This window comes from Theropithecus gelada, chromosome 9 (genome assembly GCF_003255815.1).
Source record: "Theropithecus gelada isolate Dixy chromosome 9, Tgel_1.0, whole genome shotgun sequence".
Classification (NCBI taxonomy): Eukaryota; Metazoa; Chordata; class Mammalia; order Primates; family Cercopithecidae; genus Theropithecus; species Theropithecus gelada.
In genome coordinates this window covers 14,701,768-14,719,991 of record NC_037677.1, presented here as the reverse complement: position 1 = coordinate 14,719,991, position 18,224 = coordinate 14,701,768, and the positions used below count along the sequence as shown (strand labels likewise).

Below are 18,224 nucleotides of genomic sequence, written 5' to 3'. Positions count from 1 at the left end.
ATTCCTGTAACATCAGTCCCAGTAACCTGGAATTTATTGGATATGTATTTGTGTGACTGACAGAGTGCTTCTGAGAGTCTTTGAGCCAGAGCTGATCCAAGGATGTTCTAGACTCCACAGGAAAATATTCTTTGTACTAAATTGCATTCACACAGCACTAGGGTAAAAGCATCAACCACTCTGAGCCATGGGTAGAGTGGAAAACCATTTTCCCATAAATTTGTATCACAAAATTAGGCAAGTTATTGATTATAACACTGAGGCTAAGAGGTAACCAACTAACTAGAAGAATCTGTCTTCCTGAATAGGCAGTCCTCACTGGGATTTAAACAGATAATATGTACAAGCGACTCAGGGTGCTGCCTAGAAAATCTAAGAGGTTTCAGCTCTGAAAAGCACATGAATCACTTCCCTCAGACACTTATTTATATACTAAGTATATTAGGGTATAAGAAAAGACCAGAGCTCCCTCCACCAAAAAAAGAAGAAGAAGAAGAAGAAAATGAAACAACTTAAAAATGCTGGCACTTAGAAGTAAAATGAGGCTCATTATGGTAAAACCAGCCCCAACGCTAGCCACTGGCTATGCAACTGTACAGTATTTTAAAATCATATCAAACAACAAAATAAAATTTACTCAGCTAGATAAATGTCCGCACTCACTTTTTGATTTCTCGGAGCAGCATTCGGATAAGAATGGCCTGAAGTGGTTCAACCATCAATTTCCTCCACATATCCAAAGCTAGCTGCCAGGAAAAACGAAAATCATCAGGGTTGAATTACTTAGTATATGTTTTTTACATTTGTTCAAGGTTTTTTTTAACTAAAAATACTTATCAAAAGAAGTATTTACACTAATAGTTCAAAATTCAAATAAAACCTAAACAAAAATTTTAAAATTCAAAGAAAATAAATTTCTAATTTGAAATATCAATGACCATTCTACTAGCCCTATCAACATTATTAAGGCTTTATTATTAATTGAAAATCTTAATTTTAGGCCAGGTGCAATGGCTCACGCCTATAATTCCAGCACTTTGAGAGGCCGAGGCAGGTGGATCACCTGAACTCAGGAGTTTGAGACCAGCCTGGCCAACACGGTGAGACTCTGTCTCTACTAAAAACACAAAAATTAGCCAGGCGTGGTGGCAGGTGCCTATAATCCCAGCTACTCAGGAGGCTGAGGTAGGAGAATCACTTGAACCCAGGAGGCAGAGGTTGCAGTGAGCCGAGATCGTGCCATTGCACTCCAACCTGGGGGATAAGAGTGAGACTTCGTCTCCAAAAAAAAAAAAAATCTTAATTTAGGCCAGGCACAGTGGCTAACGTCTGTAATTCCAGCAATTAGGGAGGCCGAGATGGGCAGATCACGAGGTCAGGAGATCACACGGCAAAACCCCGTTTCTACTAAAAATACAAAAATTAGCCTGGTGGGGTGGCGTGCGCCTGTAATCCCAGCCACTTGGGAGGCTGAGGCAGGAGAATTGCTTGAACCTGGGAGGTGGAGGTTGCAGTGAGCTGAGATCTTGCCATTGCACGCCAGCCTGGGACAGAGCAGGGCTCCGTCTCAAAAAAAAAACAAAGAACAGGGTCTTTTTGTGGTTTTAACTCTCATTTTACTGCGTGAAGCTGGGGATTCTTTAATGTTTATTGTCCATTTTGGTTTCTTTCCTGTGAAACGCCCATTCCTAATTTTGCCCATTAGTCTGTTAAAGTTTGTCTTGTTCTTAATAAAAGCTAGAGTTTTTTTACATACTGTGGAAATTAATTCCTTGAAAGTTTCAGTCTGTCCCAGTAAATCAACTGCTCAGTTTCTTTATTATGTTTTGGTAAAAATACATATTAAAGTTTAATATACTCAAATTTACCAATCTTTTCCTTTATCATGGGTATTTTTTTTTTTTTTAAGAAATCCAGAGGCATGTGTGTGCTCCTACTCTGCCTTCCAAGTTTTCAAGCTCTGCCTTTCACATTTCAGTCTTTAAACTTCAAATATATTTTCCCCACATAGAGTATAAATTATTCCAGTACTGAAAACCAGTTTTTTTTTGTTTGTTTGACTCTTCTCTTTTTGCACCCTAACTATATCCAGATAGGCTGTTGCTAGCCTCTCTATTGTTTCCCTAGGGTAATTTTATTCTGATCCATTGGTAATTAAGCATCTGTCTTCTCACAAGGAACACTGTTCAAGTTTTGCCTTTCTTTCTTCTTAAATAGCATGAACAGGGGTTGGGGAGGCAATATATGAAAAACTGGTATTTTATACATGTGGTAGAAGGGCAAACTGGTAAAGGCCCTTCTGAAAGGCAATGGGGCAGAGCTGTGAAACTTCAGGATGTGCTTCAACAGAGGCTGTACTTCCTGACACCCAGTCTATAAAAAGTTCTGCTCATGTACCAAGAGATATATATATAAATATAACTCCATGAGCATAAGATTTTTCTCTATTTTGTTCACTGTTGTATTCAACATATATAACACAGAGAGGTTCAAAAATAATGAATGAATAAATGAATAGTGGTGTTCACTGCAGTGTTGTTTGTAATAACAAAAACTTAAAAATTGGCCGGGCGCAGTGGCTCACGCCTGTAATCCTAGCACTTTGGGAAGCCGAGGCGGGCGGATCACAAGGTCAGGAGATCAAGACCATCCTGGCTAACACGGTGAAACCCCATCTCTACTAAAAATACAAAAAATTAGCCGGGCGTGGTGGCGGGCGCCTGTAGTCCCAGCTACTCAGGAGGCTGAGGCAGGAGAATGGCATGAACCCGGGAGGCAGAGTTTGCAGTGAGCCGAGATCGCACCACTGCACTCCAGCCTGGGTGACAGAGAAAGACTCTGTCTCAAAAGAAAAAAAAAAAAAAATTAAGGGGATAGTTTAAAAAATTACTCTGTATCTCTACAGAATATTAAGCTTTCATAAAAAACAAACTTATGTAAAAAAAATAACGAAAAAGGGAAGAAATATAGGTTGTAGAACTTTACGTGTGCCATTATATTGCAGTTTGAAAAATAAAATGAAAACTGCTGCGCGTGTGTGTGTATGTAAATATTTGTAAATACACTGGTAAAGTTCAGAAAAGATGCAGACTAAATCATTTACAGTGATTTCCTCCGGGAAGAGAAGCGTGCTTGACGGTTCTGGCGATAAGGGAAAATTTTAAGTAAATCATTCACTTACAATGCTACTAACTAAAAGCAACTACTGTTAGTATTTTGGTATTTCTCATTGATCCTTTTCTCTACATCATCTTTTCCCTACAGTTGTATTTGTATTCAACATATACCTATAATTTTGTGTGCAAATTTTTTCATAAACTATGTCCCCTTTGTTAAAGTTTCTATGAACAATTTTCTGCTATTAATTTATCCAGTTGCCTATTTTTATAACAAAATCATATATATAATACATTCTTCTTTCATGCTTTTTATTGCTGAATGTTGGATGCTGAAATTTTACACTGTTCAGCCATTAGGCACCCTATTAACAATGATTGCAAAGAATACTTTTAAACATTAAACACTTTTATCATATTTATTATTTTCCAAGTATGGATCACTAGGCTTAGGACTTGGGATTACTTGGTCAAAAGTTATTAAGTATTTTAAATTGTAATGAAAGAAAGACACTGATCAATTTCTTTCAGAAAGGATTACACTAACTTAAATGTCTACTAATGCTGGCTCTTAGCCTCTTAGCCATTTATTTCCTTCATTAATACAAATCACAAGTTAACATTAATTTCCTATTTGGCATCTGCTTCCCTTACATGAACTTATAAGTTTTTGTGTGCAGGGACCTTCTGTCTGTTCACCATTGTATCCCCAATGCCTGGCTACTCAATAAAGATGTATTAAATGAATAAACAAGCTTGTACAATAATATTTCTTTCACAATCAGCATAATTTTCCATATTTCAATTTGCACTGTACCTCAAGAACTTGAATGAACTGACCAAACTGCTCATTTTTGTTTTACTCTGAATTTAATTACTTTTATAGTAAAGTTACAATAAATTTGTTAAATTCATAAATTTGTGTTTCCTCTCCTCTAGCCTGTCTTTTAAGTACTTGTCCCTTGTACTTTTAACTACAGGGCCATCAACACTTTATACTTGTTTTTGAGTTTTTTCACAATGCAGAACCATTAACCCTATCATTCATCCATTATAAATTTAATTATCAAAAGAGTAGTTGTCACATCTTTTTCATCCCTCTAAGGATTCTTAGGAAATCACTATAGCATTTTATTTAGGATATTTTAAATCTTGACCATATTAAGCTAGCCAAATCAGTGTCCTTAAAAAATGATGCACAAATTACCTCAATGTATAAAAACATACTTATGTTTGCTAGTCATTTAAAGAATTTCCTACCTCTCCTATTTCCATAAGTGGTTCATTCATATCTACACCACCATAGCCATACTGAAGGTCCGCTTCTGTTAATTTATTCTTTTTAATAAACTGGGTGTTGAGATACCTGGAAAATAAATGTAATATCAATGGATATTAAGTTAAAGTCAGTAGGAAAGCAAATAACTTGCAACTTTAGAAGAATATTTTTAAGGTTACATATCAACCATGGAATAGCCTACTAATAAATCCAAAAGAAATGAATTAGGTAGAGATTAGAAATATAATAAAAATTAAAATTATCAGCCCACCTTTCTCTGCAAGCCCTTACCCTTCTAGCCAACAGCTCTTATCCAAGTTTCAGAATTTCTACAATCTCGTTTGCTACTTCCCAGACTCTTCTTGGGAAAGTCAAGATAAAGTTCACTTTCCAAAAATTAAACAGAGAACGGTTAAAAGATCAAAGTCAAGTTAGCTTTCTAATTTATATTCTAATCACCAGGAAGAAATGCAATTTTTCATTTTTAAACAAAAAAGATCACAATCAGTAGGTAAGAAAATGGAACAGAGTGTTACAGATAGTAAGTATGGGCAAGATTGACAGATATAAGATGACTTTGTCTACCAAAGGAAAATGAATTATAATAAAAATGTTTAATATATTTTAAGACTAATAAATGTGATTAGCCTTAAGAATAACTGAGATGAATACAGAATTCTAAAATAAAACATGGAGAAAGGACTCATAACGTTGAAATGTGTACTTTTTAGGATCCCAGATTTCACTCTAATGCCTTTAATGATCACCACCTAAAACTATTCATTTGAAAGGCTCCGCTTACAGCATTTTAGGCAACAACCCATGAAATCTATATGTGAATATATACACTTTTCAAAGTTCACTATACCAAAATGAAGCGTCCACTCAGACAATTTAAAAACAAAGACAACTAAAACAAGACAAAAATTTTGGGAAACAAACACATAATTCCTGCCAGGTGTGGTGGCTCACGCCTGTAATCCCAGTTCTTTGGGAGGCTGAGGTGAGAGGATCACTTGAGGCCAGCAGTTTGAGAGCAGCCTGGGTAACAGCGAGACTGTTTCTAAAAGAAATAATGACTCCTAGAAAATTGACTCCGAAGTGGTATATCCACAACCATTTACACAAGCTCCACCTCCATATTCACTAGTGTCAAGGCTCTAGACTCCATGGCTTACAACCTTGATGTACCATTTGACATTTTAGTGTCCTCTGACCATAAGTTACAAAATCATACTCCTTTTTTTCCCCCTTTAAAATGCCATTTATTCCTTCCTCTCTATCCTCACTGTAATTCTCAAAATTTCATGCTGAGTTTCCAACCATGCCTTCCAGCTGAGGAAAGAGGAGTAAGATTGAGAGACAAAAGTAAAAGGTAGAGACGGGATGGCCTCTCCACCTAAGTGCCCCATCCCAGATATTCTAAGGGTAGTCCCCTTTCATCTGAGTCTCACAGCACAGACCCACCTTTCAGGCCCACCCTGAACCGCAGAGGAGTTAGCCTTCACTTCCCAGCCCTAAGCAAGTAACTATTTAACGCACAACTGTTTTACTTTCTTCACAGTAATTGCTACTACATGAAATAATCCTATGCTTTTATTGGTTTCTTTTTTTGTACATTCATCTCCTCTCTAGAATGTAAAGTCTACAAAGCAAGAACCCCCTCTTGTAGACAGCATCCACAGTAGTGGCAGGCAAAAGTCAAGTCCTCAAAAAATACTTACTGAATGAATTACTGAATAAATAAACGGATAACATTCCAGACAGCCAGGATAGCAAAAGCTAACAGTAGAACACAAACTTGGAAAAGCAGCCTGCAGCCAGATCATAAAAGCCATGAATACCAGGAAATAAAAGTAATCACTAAATTTATTGAGATCACCTGTCAGACACAGCCCTAAGCATTTTATGAGGCTGAATACTATAAGACAGATGTATGTGGTACTCCTATGATCATTTTATACATAAGAAAGCTGCAGCCTAGAGAGGTTAAAGAGCTTGCCAAAGGTCAATCAGGTCCTAAGTGGCAGGGCTGGCACAGAAACTCAGGAGGTCTTCCACTCCCACTCAATACGCATCAGCCGAGGGTGTACTGTGTGCCAGGTACAATATGAGGCACGCAAACACAAAGATGAAAAGCAAAAACATGGTCTCTGCCCACACAGAGCTCACTCTGTGCTAGAATATAGAAACAAATGTAAGATTTCATCAAGGAGGGGGGCTCCCTCAGTAGAGGGTACTTAGTTGTCATATCATTACCATTTACATATGCCTTCCAATATGGAATCTCTGCTCCAAACCGGTTTTCTTTTCTGGTCACTGGAACCAAGACCATTCCGGTAACCTCATCTAAAACATCAGAATCCCTTATCTCATCCTTTCATTTTGCCTGCTTTAATTAGTCAGTCTTCCTGTCTTCCTAAAGTATTCGTCACCTCCTCCCACTACTTCTTTTGACTTCCAATGTACTTGCTTACCCTCTGCCCCGATCATGTGAAACACTTTTATGACTGGGCTCTACTTCAGTTTCTGGCATCTTTAATTCATCTAAAAATTCTGCTGTCAGGATGTCACTTCCCTATTCAGAATTCTACAGGAGCTTTCTTTAACTATGTAATAAGTGTAAACTGCTTAGCATGGAAGCAGATGCTAGATCTGCAGATCAGGCGTGAATTCACTAATCCATTCCAAAGATCTGGATGTATATTCTCGAGCCAGGTTACTAATTTAGTGCAGCTTTACATGCTTTGTATCTGCTAGGACAAACCAGTATTATCTTTTCCTAACAGAATAAAATTTAAACTAACTTACATTAACTATGTCTTTCTTATTGCAGATTGCTACTCTTGGTAAATTTAAGCTTGAAATACAACGTTTTAAAATCAAGTCATGGCCAGGTGAGGTGGCTCACGTCTGTAATCCCAGCACTTTGGGAGGCCGAGGCGGGCGGATCACCTGAGGTCAGGAGACCAGCTTGGCCAACATGGTGAAATGTCACCTCTACTAAAAAAATACAAAAATTAGCCAGGCATGGTGGTGGCTGCCTGTAATCCCAGCTATTCAGGAGGCTGAGGCAGGAGAATCACTTGAACCCAGGAGGTAGAGGTTGCAGTGAGACAAGATCGCACCATTGCACTCCAGCCTGGGCGACAGAGGAAGACTCCGTCTGAAAAAAATTAATTAATTAAATTAAAGTCATGATTTAAAATATTAACAGTGCCATTTTTCATTTTAATATGGACACCATTATTAATTTTATTTTATAAGTCACTGTAGTATTTTACAATCAAATTTATTAACCACATATTTGCTTCCTAATAAAGACATGCGGCTGGACACGGTGGCTCATGCCTGTAATCCCAGCAGTTTGGAAGGCTGAGGTGGGCAGAACACTTGAGGTCAGGAGTTCGAGGCCATCCTGGCCAATATGGTGAAACCCCATCTCTACTAAAAAAATACAAAAATTAGCCAGGTGTGGTGGCACGTGCCTCTAATCCCAGCTGCTCAGGAGGCTGAGGAAGAAGAATCACTTGAACCTGGGAGGCAGAGGCTGAAGTGAGCCGAGACTGTGCCACTGCACTCCAGCTACGGCAACAGAGCGAGGCTCGGTCTCAAAAATTAATAATAAAATAAAAGAACATTTATGATTCATGGGAGAAGGTCTAAATATCATTATGAACAGGTGATTGGAAGATGCCAATTCTGTAAAGGGAAATAAAATCTCAGGATTCCCAAAATTCCTATGCCAAAACAGGAATTTAACCTTGGAGGCTGAGTCATGCTAAATGGTCATCCTTTTCCTGGACGGACAACTGTTACAACTTTGTGTGGAAACATTATATATTAGCCAGACCCCTGGGGTAAGGCAAAAAACCTCAGCCATTTCCTTATGACTACCCCCCCTCAAAAAGTCACTCATACGTAAATTCTTTGCCAGCCTCAAAACCGTTAAAATGTAAATCCTCCCATAACACATGGACAGGTCAATTATAACTCCAGATCTGTAATCTAAAGTCTAGTTCCTAAAACCTAAGGTCTGTTAGCAACCACCTGGTAAGTGTCAATTCTTAGCTGATATTCCCAGGCACAGAGCAAAGGCAAGATGACAGTAATCATTCTTCACCTCTCCGTGAGATGTCTGAACAACTGTTTTCTTCCTCTATATCCTTTTTCTTCAAAGGTTTACCTTATATAAAATGTAGATTTACTGGGCATTAATTAGTCTCACAAGTAGATAATCATTTGCCTCACTGCCACCACCCCTCATGTTTTAAGGAAAATGTACAAACACTAAACCTCCTAAGAACCTCTTTGGACAAAACAGCCACAGATGCATCTGTGCCTTGCATTTTCCTGGGTGCATCCTTAAGCTGGCTCAATAAACCTTGATTGAGATACCTGCCTCAGTCACTCATTTTAGTTAACACTTCCAACCCTCATGGATGACTTAGAGAGGGTCAAGACTCCAGGGGAGGAAGTGACTGGAGATGTTGTGGAAACATCAAGAGAACTCAGAAGTGGATCCTGAATATGGGACTGAATTGCTGCAATCTCATGCTATAACTTGAATGGATAAGGAGTTGCTTCTTATGGATGAAAAAGTGGTTTCTTGAGATAGAATCTACTCCTAATAAGATGGTATGAACATTGTTGAAACGACAACAAAGGATTCCAATATCATGTAAGTCTAGCTGGTAAGGTGGTGGCAGGGTTTGAGAGGACTGACTCCAATTTTTTAAGAATTTCTACTGCAAGTAAAATGCTATCCAACAGCATTGCACCCTACAGAGAAATCTTTTGTGAAGAGTCAACTGATGCAGCTAACTTCATTGTTGTCTTATTCGGACACATTGCCACACACTGCCTCCCCAACCTTCAGCAACCACCACCATGATCAGTCAGCAGCCCTCAACACCCAGGCAAGAAGACTGGCAAAATGATTACAACTTACTGAAGGCTCAAATGATCAATAGCATTTTTTTTTTTTTTAGCAATAAAGTAATTTTAAATTAAGTTGTGCACATTTTCTTAGACAATGCTACTGCACACTTTGACTACAGTATAGCATAAATATAACTTATATGCACTGGGAAACCAAACAATTTGTGTGACTTGTCTTATTGCAATATTCCCTTTATTGTGTGGTGGTCTGGAACTGAACCCACATCATCTCCAAAGTATGCCTATACAAGAAAAAGATTGGCCGGGCGCGGTGGCTCCCAGCACTTTGGGAGGCCGAGACGGGTGGATCACGAGGTCAGGAGATCGAGACCATCCTGGCTAACACGGTGAAACCCCGTCTCTACTAAAAAATACAAAAAACTAGCCGGGCGAGGTGGCGGGAGCCTGTAGTCCCAGCTACTCAGGAGGCTGAGGCAGGAGAATGGCGGGAACCCGGGAGGCGGAGCTTGCAGTGAGCTGAGATCCGGCCACAGCACTCCAGCCTGGGCCACAGAGCAAGACTCCGTCTCCAAAAAAAAAAAAAAAAAAAAAAAGATTGAGAGTAGAATCTACTTAAGTGAAATAGCATGTTTCTGGAACAAGATTATGGTAGAATTAAGTAGTTAAATGGATGGGCTTCGGATTCAGACTGATCTGGGTTTAAATCCTGCCTTTGCGACTCATTAGCTGAGTGACCTTCAACAAAATCATGCTCTCAGCATTGCTTTCTTCCTCTGTAAACAATGGAGATACTAACTACTCATATCATTTTACACACACATACTAAATATGCTGCAACATTGACTAAAAGTTCATAAGTAGCACCAATTTAATAGTACTAATTTAGACAGACACAGTGGCTCATGCCTGTAATCCCAGCACTTTGGGAGGCTGAGGTGGGAGAACTGCTTAAGCTCAGGAGTTCAAGACCATCCTCGGCAACATGGTGAGACAGCATCTCTACAAAAAATAAACAAAATTAGCTGGGCATGGCGGTGCACACCTGTTGTTCCAGCAACTGGGGAGAAGAGGGTTTGAGGTGGGAGGATTGCTAGGGTCCAGGAGGTTGAGGCTGCAGTGAGCTGAGATCATGCTACTACACTGCAGCCTAGGTGAGATCCTGCCTCAAAAAAAAAAAAAAAAAAAAAAGGACAAAATAAAAGAAAGAAAAATAGAAAAAGAAAGAGAGAGCAATCCAGGCAGATGGAACAGCACCATGAAAGGCAGGAAAATGGGAGAGACCATGGGCCATCATGAAACTACAAGTAATTCAATATGCCTAGAGCATGGGGAATGCAGAACTTCAAGGGGAAAATAACCCAGTAATTTATCTAACATCGTTTGCATCAAACATAAAATACCGAATGCTAGAGCCAAATAAGAACATATTGAGGGGACATGAGCTGAGATTTTCCCACTAAGTTTCATGCAAGTTGAATTATCACATTGATCTCTGTTGAGATTAAACACATGCTACAGGTTGCAAACAATCAGAAGAAACAGAGCCATGCAATTGAGTACAGTTTTACTTTTCACAGAACATTCCACACACTCCCTGGCTCCTAAATACCCACCTTACCCTGACTACAGACCTTTCCCCATAGCAGAGAAAAGTCCATGTCAGAGAGGATGCTTTAGTTCTGCACATGTGAATGAGAAATAGATAATAAAAAAATTATCCTGTCAACTATTGAATGCAGGCAACGCTGCTTAGCTTATCTAGACTTTAAAGGCACACTCACCTATATAAGCAGTCCATATAGTCTGCACCCTTGCTATATTCTTCCCAGTACCTATGATACATAACAAGTACTTGTTCTTCTGACTCCAGAACTCTCTATATAAAGAGGAAAAATATTTTTACTTGAAAAGCAATAATCATTTTCACTGTGAACCATAAAATGTATCAAAATTAATGTTCTAAAATAATTTACATAATTAAAACTGTATAATTTACATTTACACAATACATATTAACTACACTTATTAAAAATGAAACAACTGGGAAAAATGTGAGTCTTCAATATGAAAGTGAAACATCCATAATAGAGAATAAAGTGAGCCGGGTGCAGTGGCTCACGCCTGTAATTCCAGCACTTTGGGAGGCAGAGGCGAGCGGATAACCTGAGGTCAGGAGTTCAAGACCAGCCTGACCAACATGGTGAAACCCCATCTCTACTAAATACAAAAAAATTAGCCAGCCGTGGTGGCACACGCCTGTAAGTTCCAGCTACTTGGGAAGCTGAGGCAGGAGAATCACTTGAACTCGATCACGCCAAGATCCTACCACTGTACTCCAGCGTGGGGAACAGAGCAAGACTCTATCTCTCAAAAAAAAAAAAAAAAAAAAAAAAAATTTCACACAATGTAACCTAAAATATAAAATTGCAAAAAAATTATTAATGTCTTACATAGTTATCATTTATGGTGTAACCAAAGCTCACTAGCTGACAATAGTAGAACTTTAAATTAACATACTAAACATACATACTTTAAGACCACTTTAACACACTTGCTATCAAAAGCGCTTTCATAAGTGGATAAACGATCACATTAGAACACTAAAATGCACATGCCATATACAATCAAAAGTAGAGCATTTTCCAGTATTTTCAGGGAAACAGCACACAATCAATTGTGCCTTACTTACAAGTTTTTGGGTTTTTTTTGTACAGATAGTGTCTCATTATATTGCCTAGGCTGGTCTTGAACTCCTGGCCTCATATGATCCTCCTGCCTCAGCCTCCCAAACTGCTGAGATTACAGGTGTAAGCCACCACACCAGGCCAATTCTTACTATTTAAAAAAGTATCTACTCCTGACCATGTGCAGGGTTAGACAGCTTAAATAAACTGTGTTGTTTTACTCCCATTTTATAGATAAAGAAAGACAAAACTCAGTCCATAAGGTAGTTGTTAAGTGAGTTGCCTGTGGTTACAACAGCTAATAAAAAGCAGAGTGAAGATTCTTACGCAGGCACAAAATTATCTCACCCAGTTCCTGATTAGATCAGTAGTCTAAATTAAGTTAGAAATGCTGTCTATAGCAAAATACTGAGAAATTCACTGTTTATACACAGATCATGTCTGTGATGCTGCCCCTCTATGTGTAGCATACTAATAAAAAAACTGGTCACAGAGACAGCTTCTATCATCGTTTACCATTTCTTTTTAATTTTAGATTTTGGGAAGACTTTATATAGCATATGAAAGGCAGCTAAAAAGCTGAAAATAATAAAGACAGAGATTTACCAAGAGATACGAATAAAAAACAAGGGAAAATTTGGCTGTGTTAAACAATATCCAGAGGAATAGGATATTCCTATGAGTTTTAAAACTCAACAAACTCTGAGCTGACCCTCTCCTTCATTTACTAATTACAAGATGCTGAACAAGTAAACTGATTTCCCTAACAACACAGTGCTTGACTCAAAGATCTTAATATGTATATATTTTTTAAATGCCGATTAAGAAGCAAAAACAAGGGAGGCCAAGGTGGGAGGATCACTGGAGCCCAAGAGTTTGAGACCAGCCTAGGCAATATAGTGAGACCCCTGTCTCTACCAAAAAAAAAAAGAAAAAAAAATTGCCAGATGTGGTGGTGTGTGTCTGTATTCCCACCTACTCCTATATTTAAAAAAAGCAGGCCGGGCACGGTGGCTCACATCTGTAATCCCAGCACTTCGGGAGGCCGAGGCAGGCGAATCACGAGGTCAGGAGATGGAGACTATCCTGTCTAACATGGTGAAACCCTGTCTCTACTGAAAATACAAAAAATTAGCCAGACGTGGTGGCGGGCGCCTGTAGTCCCAGCTACTCGGGAGGCTGAGGCAGGAGAATGGCGTGAACCCGGGAGGTGGAGCTTGCAGTGAGTAGAGATCACACCACTGCACTCCAGCCTGGGCGACAGAGCGAGACTCCATCTCAAAAAAATAAAAAAATAAAAAAAAATTTAAAAAGCAGCAGCAGCAGCAAAACAAGCTCACCTTGATAAAAGTTCTACACTGGAAAACAGTATACTAGTAAGGTACACAACTATCAACATATTTATATCATGTATGTATCATTGCTTACCTTGTGCAAATGCCGAACATGATTTTCCAAAAAAACCTTAGTTTCTGTATAAAGTCTTTCTCCAAGGGGTTCAGGATAGGCCACACATAAAGCATAGATGTCTCTAGTTAAATTATTAAGGTTTTCATATTTATTGGAGACAAGTTTAAAACATAATGAGATTTACCTTGTTTGGCATTAAAAAATGAAAAAACATTACTTCTTTCCATGGTTTGGTTTATAATATACATAATACTGTTATATATATGACAAAGATAGAATACATAACCATGCTTACTTTAAAAAGCACTATAAGATTCATTCACTTATTTGTTCCACAAGTATTTACTGAGAATTATTTGAAGACACTGTAAGGAAAACGGTTCTTATCAGAGAGGTTAAAATCCAGAGGGAGTCTCTGGAAATTCAAATTACCCAGAATCCTACAAAATAAGATTTATATTAGAACGGATATTAGCATAGTATCAATGAAGGGCTATGGAATATGACAAGAGGCAGATATGTCTAAGCAATTCTGAGAAACTAAACAAAAATTATTCATTTGACACAGCCTCCTACATCATAGCAGTTAGGATACTCTACCGTTATTCTATCAGAAGAAATATACCATGAATAGGAATATCAATTAAGTTTCTGAACATCAACTAAGTACCTTGCTAAGTCTCACTGGAGGTAGATAACAGGAGTGGAAAGAAGTAAGACCTGAGACTTTACCTTTCACTAGCTAGTGATCTTCACCAAGTTTCCTAGCCTCTCTGGGGTGGCATTTCCTTTTTCCTTTTTTTCTTTTTTTTAATATTCTTTGCTTTATTGGATCTTCTCAACAATGTTTATAATTAGAAACATTATAGACCAAGAAGAACAAAAGATAAGACTTAAGGCAAAGCCCATTTACAAGTTTGGGGCCAGACACGGTATTAGATTATGATTCTGGGAACTAGGTGTTTCATATGCTGCCTCCAACCACTGTGACAAGGCATTTTGGGGGTAACAGCTCATTTGTCCACAGGAACACTGACACCAGTACAACACAGAGGTCAGGACCTCCAGGTGGTTACACTCCAGGACTATTCCATGATAAAGCTATGCCATCTGATCGGTACGATGACCACCACCAAGTGTCTCCAAGGAAAAGATAAGGAACCTTTCCCTGACATCTCCATAGTTTACCCAAATAAACTCAGATATGTTAAAGTACTTTATAAACTGCCCATCACTAACCAAATGTAGAAGATAAAGGACCTATGAGCAACCTGAGATCAGCCTAACTAAAGATGCTGATACAAACTGATAATAAGGCTGATGATTCAGGATGAAGTCAGGTGTTTACGTTTAATAGAAAGATTAGGAAATACTGTGAAATAAAAACATTAACTTAAAAATAAGGATGCAAATTCTTCCTCCTCTATGTCCCCCCCAGCACTTTATCTATTATTCTACAAAATTTATTTTTATACAGTAAAATTTACTTATACTTTTCCCATCCACATTAGCCTATCCTTCATCAACTCCATACTCCCAGCTCCCAGGCACAGTTCCTAGCGCATGACGATTTATTAAATCCTACCGAAGGAAAGGAGATGGAAAATCAATCTCACATGCTCCCTTACCCCAGAAAGCACAAGCAGCCCTCTCCACATTTATTTACTTATTTATAAATTTTTGATCGGTTCTATTTATATATTTTTAAACTTTATTTATTTATATTTTTACTTCAAAAAATTTTTTTGTAGAAACAGGGTCTCACCATGTTGCCTAGGCTGGTCTCAAACTCCTGGGCTCAGGCAATCCTTCTGCCTTGGCCTCCCAAAGTGCTGGGATTATAGGTATGAGCCACCACACCCAGCTTTACTTATTTTTAGTAATAATTAGTAATTAAATCATTTTAACAAAGATTACGTAGACTTTGTAACAAAGACTATGTGGACATTTTAACAAAGATTATGTCTTATGGTTCTGAATACCTACTTCTAGAATTGTCATACAACATAATGATGTTATTTGCTCCAACTATGTCTTCCTAAAGCCATATACACACTTACTTCTAAAAGATATGACTTAATTGGTACTGAAAAATTAAAACTATTCAATACCATGATTTTTGCATATGTTAATTATATGCCCAAATGTCTCACAACGCCAAAATTAATATATCCACTGCATGTAAATGTAAACAAAATCTACTGGAAGGATTTGTGTCACATCTCCAGCATAAGGAGAAAGGAGCTACACAAGAGAGGTGGTACAAGTAGACTCTCCTACTTCATTCCATACATAGTACTTCTGCACTGTTGGACTCTTCCAGAATATACGTATTTTTTTAATGGAGTGAATCCACCTTAATAAAAATTTAAAGTTCATGTTTTAACTCACCATAGTTTTGGGTCTCAAACCACTGTATAATTTTAACCAATTAAATATGTTCTTTTTCTCTAACCTATTTAAATATCCAACCAACCAGGAAATGTTTAGCCCTTATGAAGAACACCTATGAAAATGAGCTTTTCAACCTCCAACACTCAGCTATGATTCGATTATAGACAAGACACTTTAAAAGACAAAAAACGTTCGCTGGGCATGGTGGCTGACACCTGTAATCCCAGCACTTTGGGAAGCCAAGGCGGGCGGATCACAAGGTCAAGAGATCGAGGCCAGGCGTGGGGGCTCACGCCTGTAACCCCAGAATTTAGGAGGCCAAGGTGGGCAGATCACGAGGTCAGGAGATTGAGACCATCCTGGCTAACATGGTAAAACCCCATCTCTACTAAAAACACAAAAATATTAGCCAGGCGTGGTGGCATGCATCTGTAGTCCCAGCTACTGGAGAGGCTGAGGCAGGAAAATGGCGTGAACCCAGGAGGCGAAGGTTGCAGTGAGCCGAGATCGCGCCACTGCACTCCAGCCTGGGCTACAGAGCAAGACTCCATCTCAAAATAAATAAATAATTAATTAATTTAAAAAAGAGATTAAGACCATCCTGGCCAACATGGTGAAACTCTGTCTCTACTAAAAACACAAAATTAGCCGGGTGTGGTGGCACATGCCTGTAATGCCAGCTACTCGGGAGGCTGAGGCAGGAGAATTGCTTGAACCTGGCAGGCGGAGGTTGCAGTGAGCCGAGATCACGCCACTGCATTCCAGCCTGGCAACAGAGTGAGACACCATCTCAAAAAAAAAACAAAACACAAAATAACTAGAGGTCAGATTTCAACTTAAACATTCTTTCACTAGACTTATCTTTTCCTAAGTCATTTTTTAGGGAGCCAGAATACAAAAACTCTTCTATTTATGAACTTTCCAGTTTAAAAATGTCTCAGTCAGAAACTAAGCTGTTCCAGAATGAAAGCTCTTAGCTGCAACCAAAAGATAGTCCTAATCAGCAGCAAAGTTATTTATTTTATTTCATGTTCTCTATTAAAAGGTGTTTCCTATGATTGGGCTTAATTTTGAGATTTAACAGGATGAACTCTATTATGCTGTGGGTCAAAAACAGTAAGAGTTTTGCAATGGAGTAAAAGTAAAGGTTATCTAAAAAATTGAAAATGGTAAGACAACCAAAAAAGGATTTGACAATTAAAAAATTAAATTAAATTAAATTAACAGTAAAAAGGAATTTGCTGACTTTTTTTTTTTTTTTTTTTTTTGAGACAGAGTTTTGCTCTTTTGTCCAGGCAGTGAAGTGGCACAATCTCGGCTCACTGCAACCTCCACCCTCCAGGTTCAAGCAGTTCTCCTGCCTACCTCCCGAGTAGCTGGGATTATGGTTGAGCGCCACCATGCCTGGCTAATTTTTTTGTATTTTTAGTAAAGATGGGGTTTAACCACGTTGGCCAGGCTGGTCTCGAACTCCTGACCTCAGGTGATCCATTCGCCTCAGCCTCCCAAACTGCTGGGATTACAGGCGTGAGCCACTGCGCCCCGCCAGATTTGCTGACATTTCTAATGAGAAAGAATACAAACGCGGTATCTATGAAATCATGAATTAGCAAGCAAGGATAAAAAATGACTAATTAAATCAAAAATTTTCAAGTGTACAGCTAGTGAATCAATGTGAACAAATATCAATTAGCCTGATACAATTTAGAATAGGGTGAGGCAGTTGCTGATGCACCAAACACACCTGACTATAGATAAAATCTTTCCCCATTGGTAAAATCCAAGAAAGAATGATGGGCTGCTATGTACAGACTCCATGGCTAAGACCTTCTCCTTCTAACACTTGTGAAAAGTGTCAAGGATACAGATTACCTGCCTCAATATTTTCAAATGACATCAAAATTGGTCTATGTTTGAAAGAGATGCCTGATAGAATATAAACTAGAAATGATGGCCAGGTGTGGTGGCTCACGCCTATAATCCCAGAACTTTGGGAGGCCAAGGTAGCTAGATCACCTGAGGTCAGGAGTTCAAGACCAGCCTGGCCAACATGGTGAAACCCTGTCTCTACTAAAAAAAATACAAAATTGGCCGGGTGTGATAGCACATGCCTGTAATCCCAGCTACTTGGGAGGCTGAGGCAGGAGAATCGCTTGAACTCAGGAGGCAGAGGTTGGAGTGAGCCAAGATCACACTATCGTACTCCAGCCTGGGCAGCAAGAGTAAAACTCTGTCTCAGAAAAAAACAAACAAACAAACAAAAACAAATGAAGATAACAGTATGCCTGGGTTTAAATGGTGGGAGGATGAACTCATTTTTCTACCTGGAAGAAATACGTTGAGGGAAGGCAATATTAAGTCTCCCCTAACAATCACTTTGGACCTACTATAACCTTTTAGATGCCACTTCTCCTCAAGTAGGAAAATGTCTACATTATG

The 18,224-nt window shown here is 38.7% G+C and overlaps 1 protein-coding gene across 6 annotated transcripts in view; it reads right to left on the bottom strand.

Moving 5' to 3' along the window:
- The window catches only part of CUL2 (cullin 2), an 89,112-nt gene that overhangs the window by 46,614 nt on the left and 24,274 nt on the right, over nucleotides 1-18,224 (bottom strand). For 4 of the 6 annotated variants that reach the window (XM_025397103.1, XM_025397104.1, XM_025397105.1 and 1 more), the window contains 4 exons: nucleotides 13,410-13,512; nucleotides 11,079-11,173; nucleotides 4,377-4,482; nucleotides 664-746 (listed from right to left, as the gene is read on the bottom strand). In XM_025397103.1, the coding sequence (XP_025252888.1) occupies nucleotides 664-746; nucleotides 4,377-4,482; nucleotides 11,079-11,173; nucleotides 13,410-13,512 (387 nt within the window). Of the gene's footprint in view, nucleotides 1-663; nucleotides 747-4,376; nucleotides 4,483-4,666; nucleotides 4,782-11,078; nucleotides 11,174-13,409; nucleotides 13,513-18,224 lie in introns of all 6 variants that reach the window. The other 2 variants (XM_025397107.1, XM_025397106.1) reach the window with 2 other exon arrangements.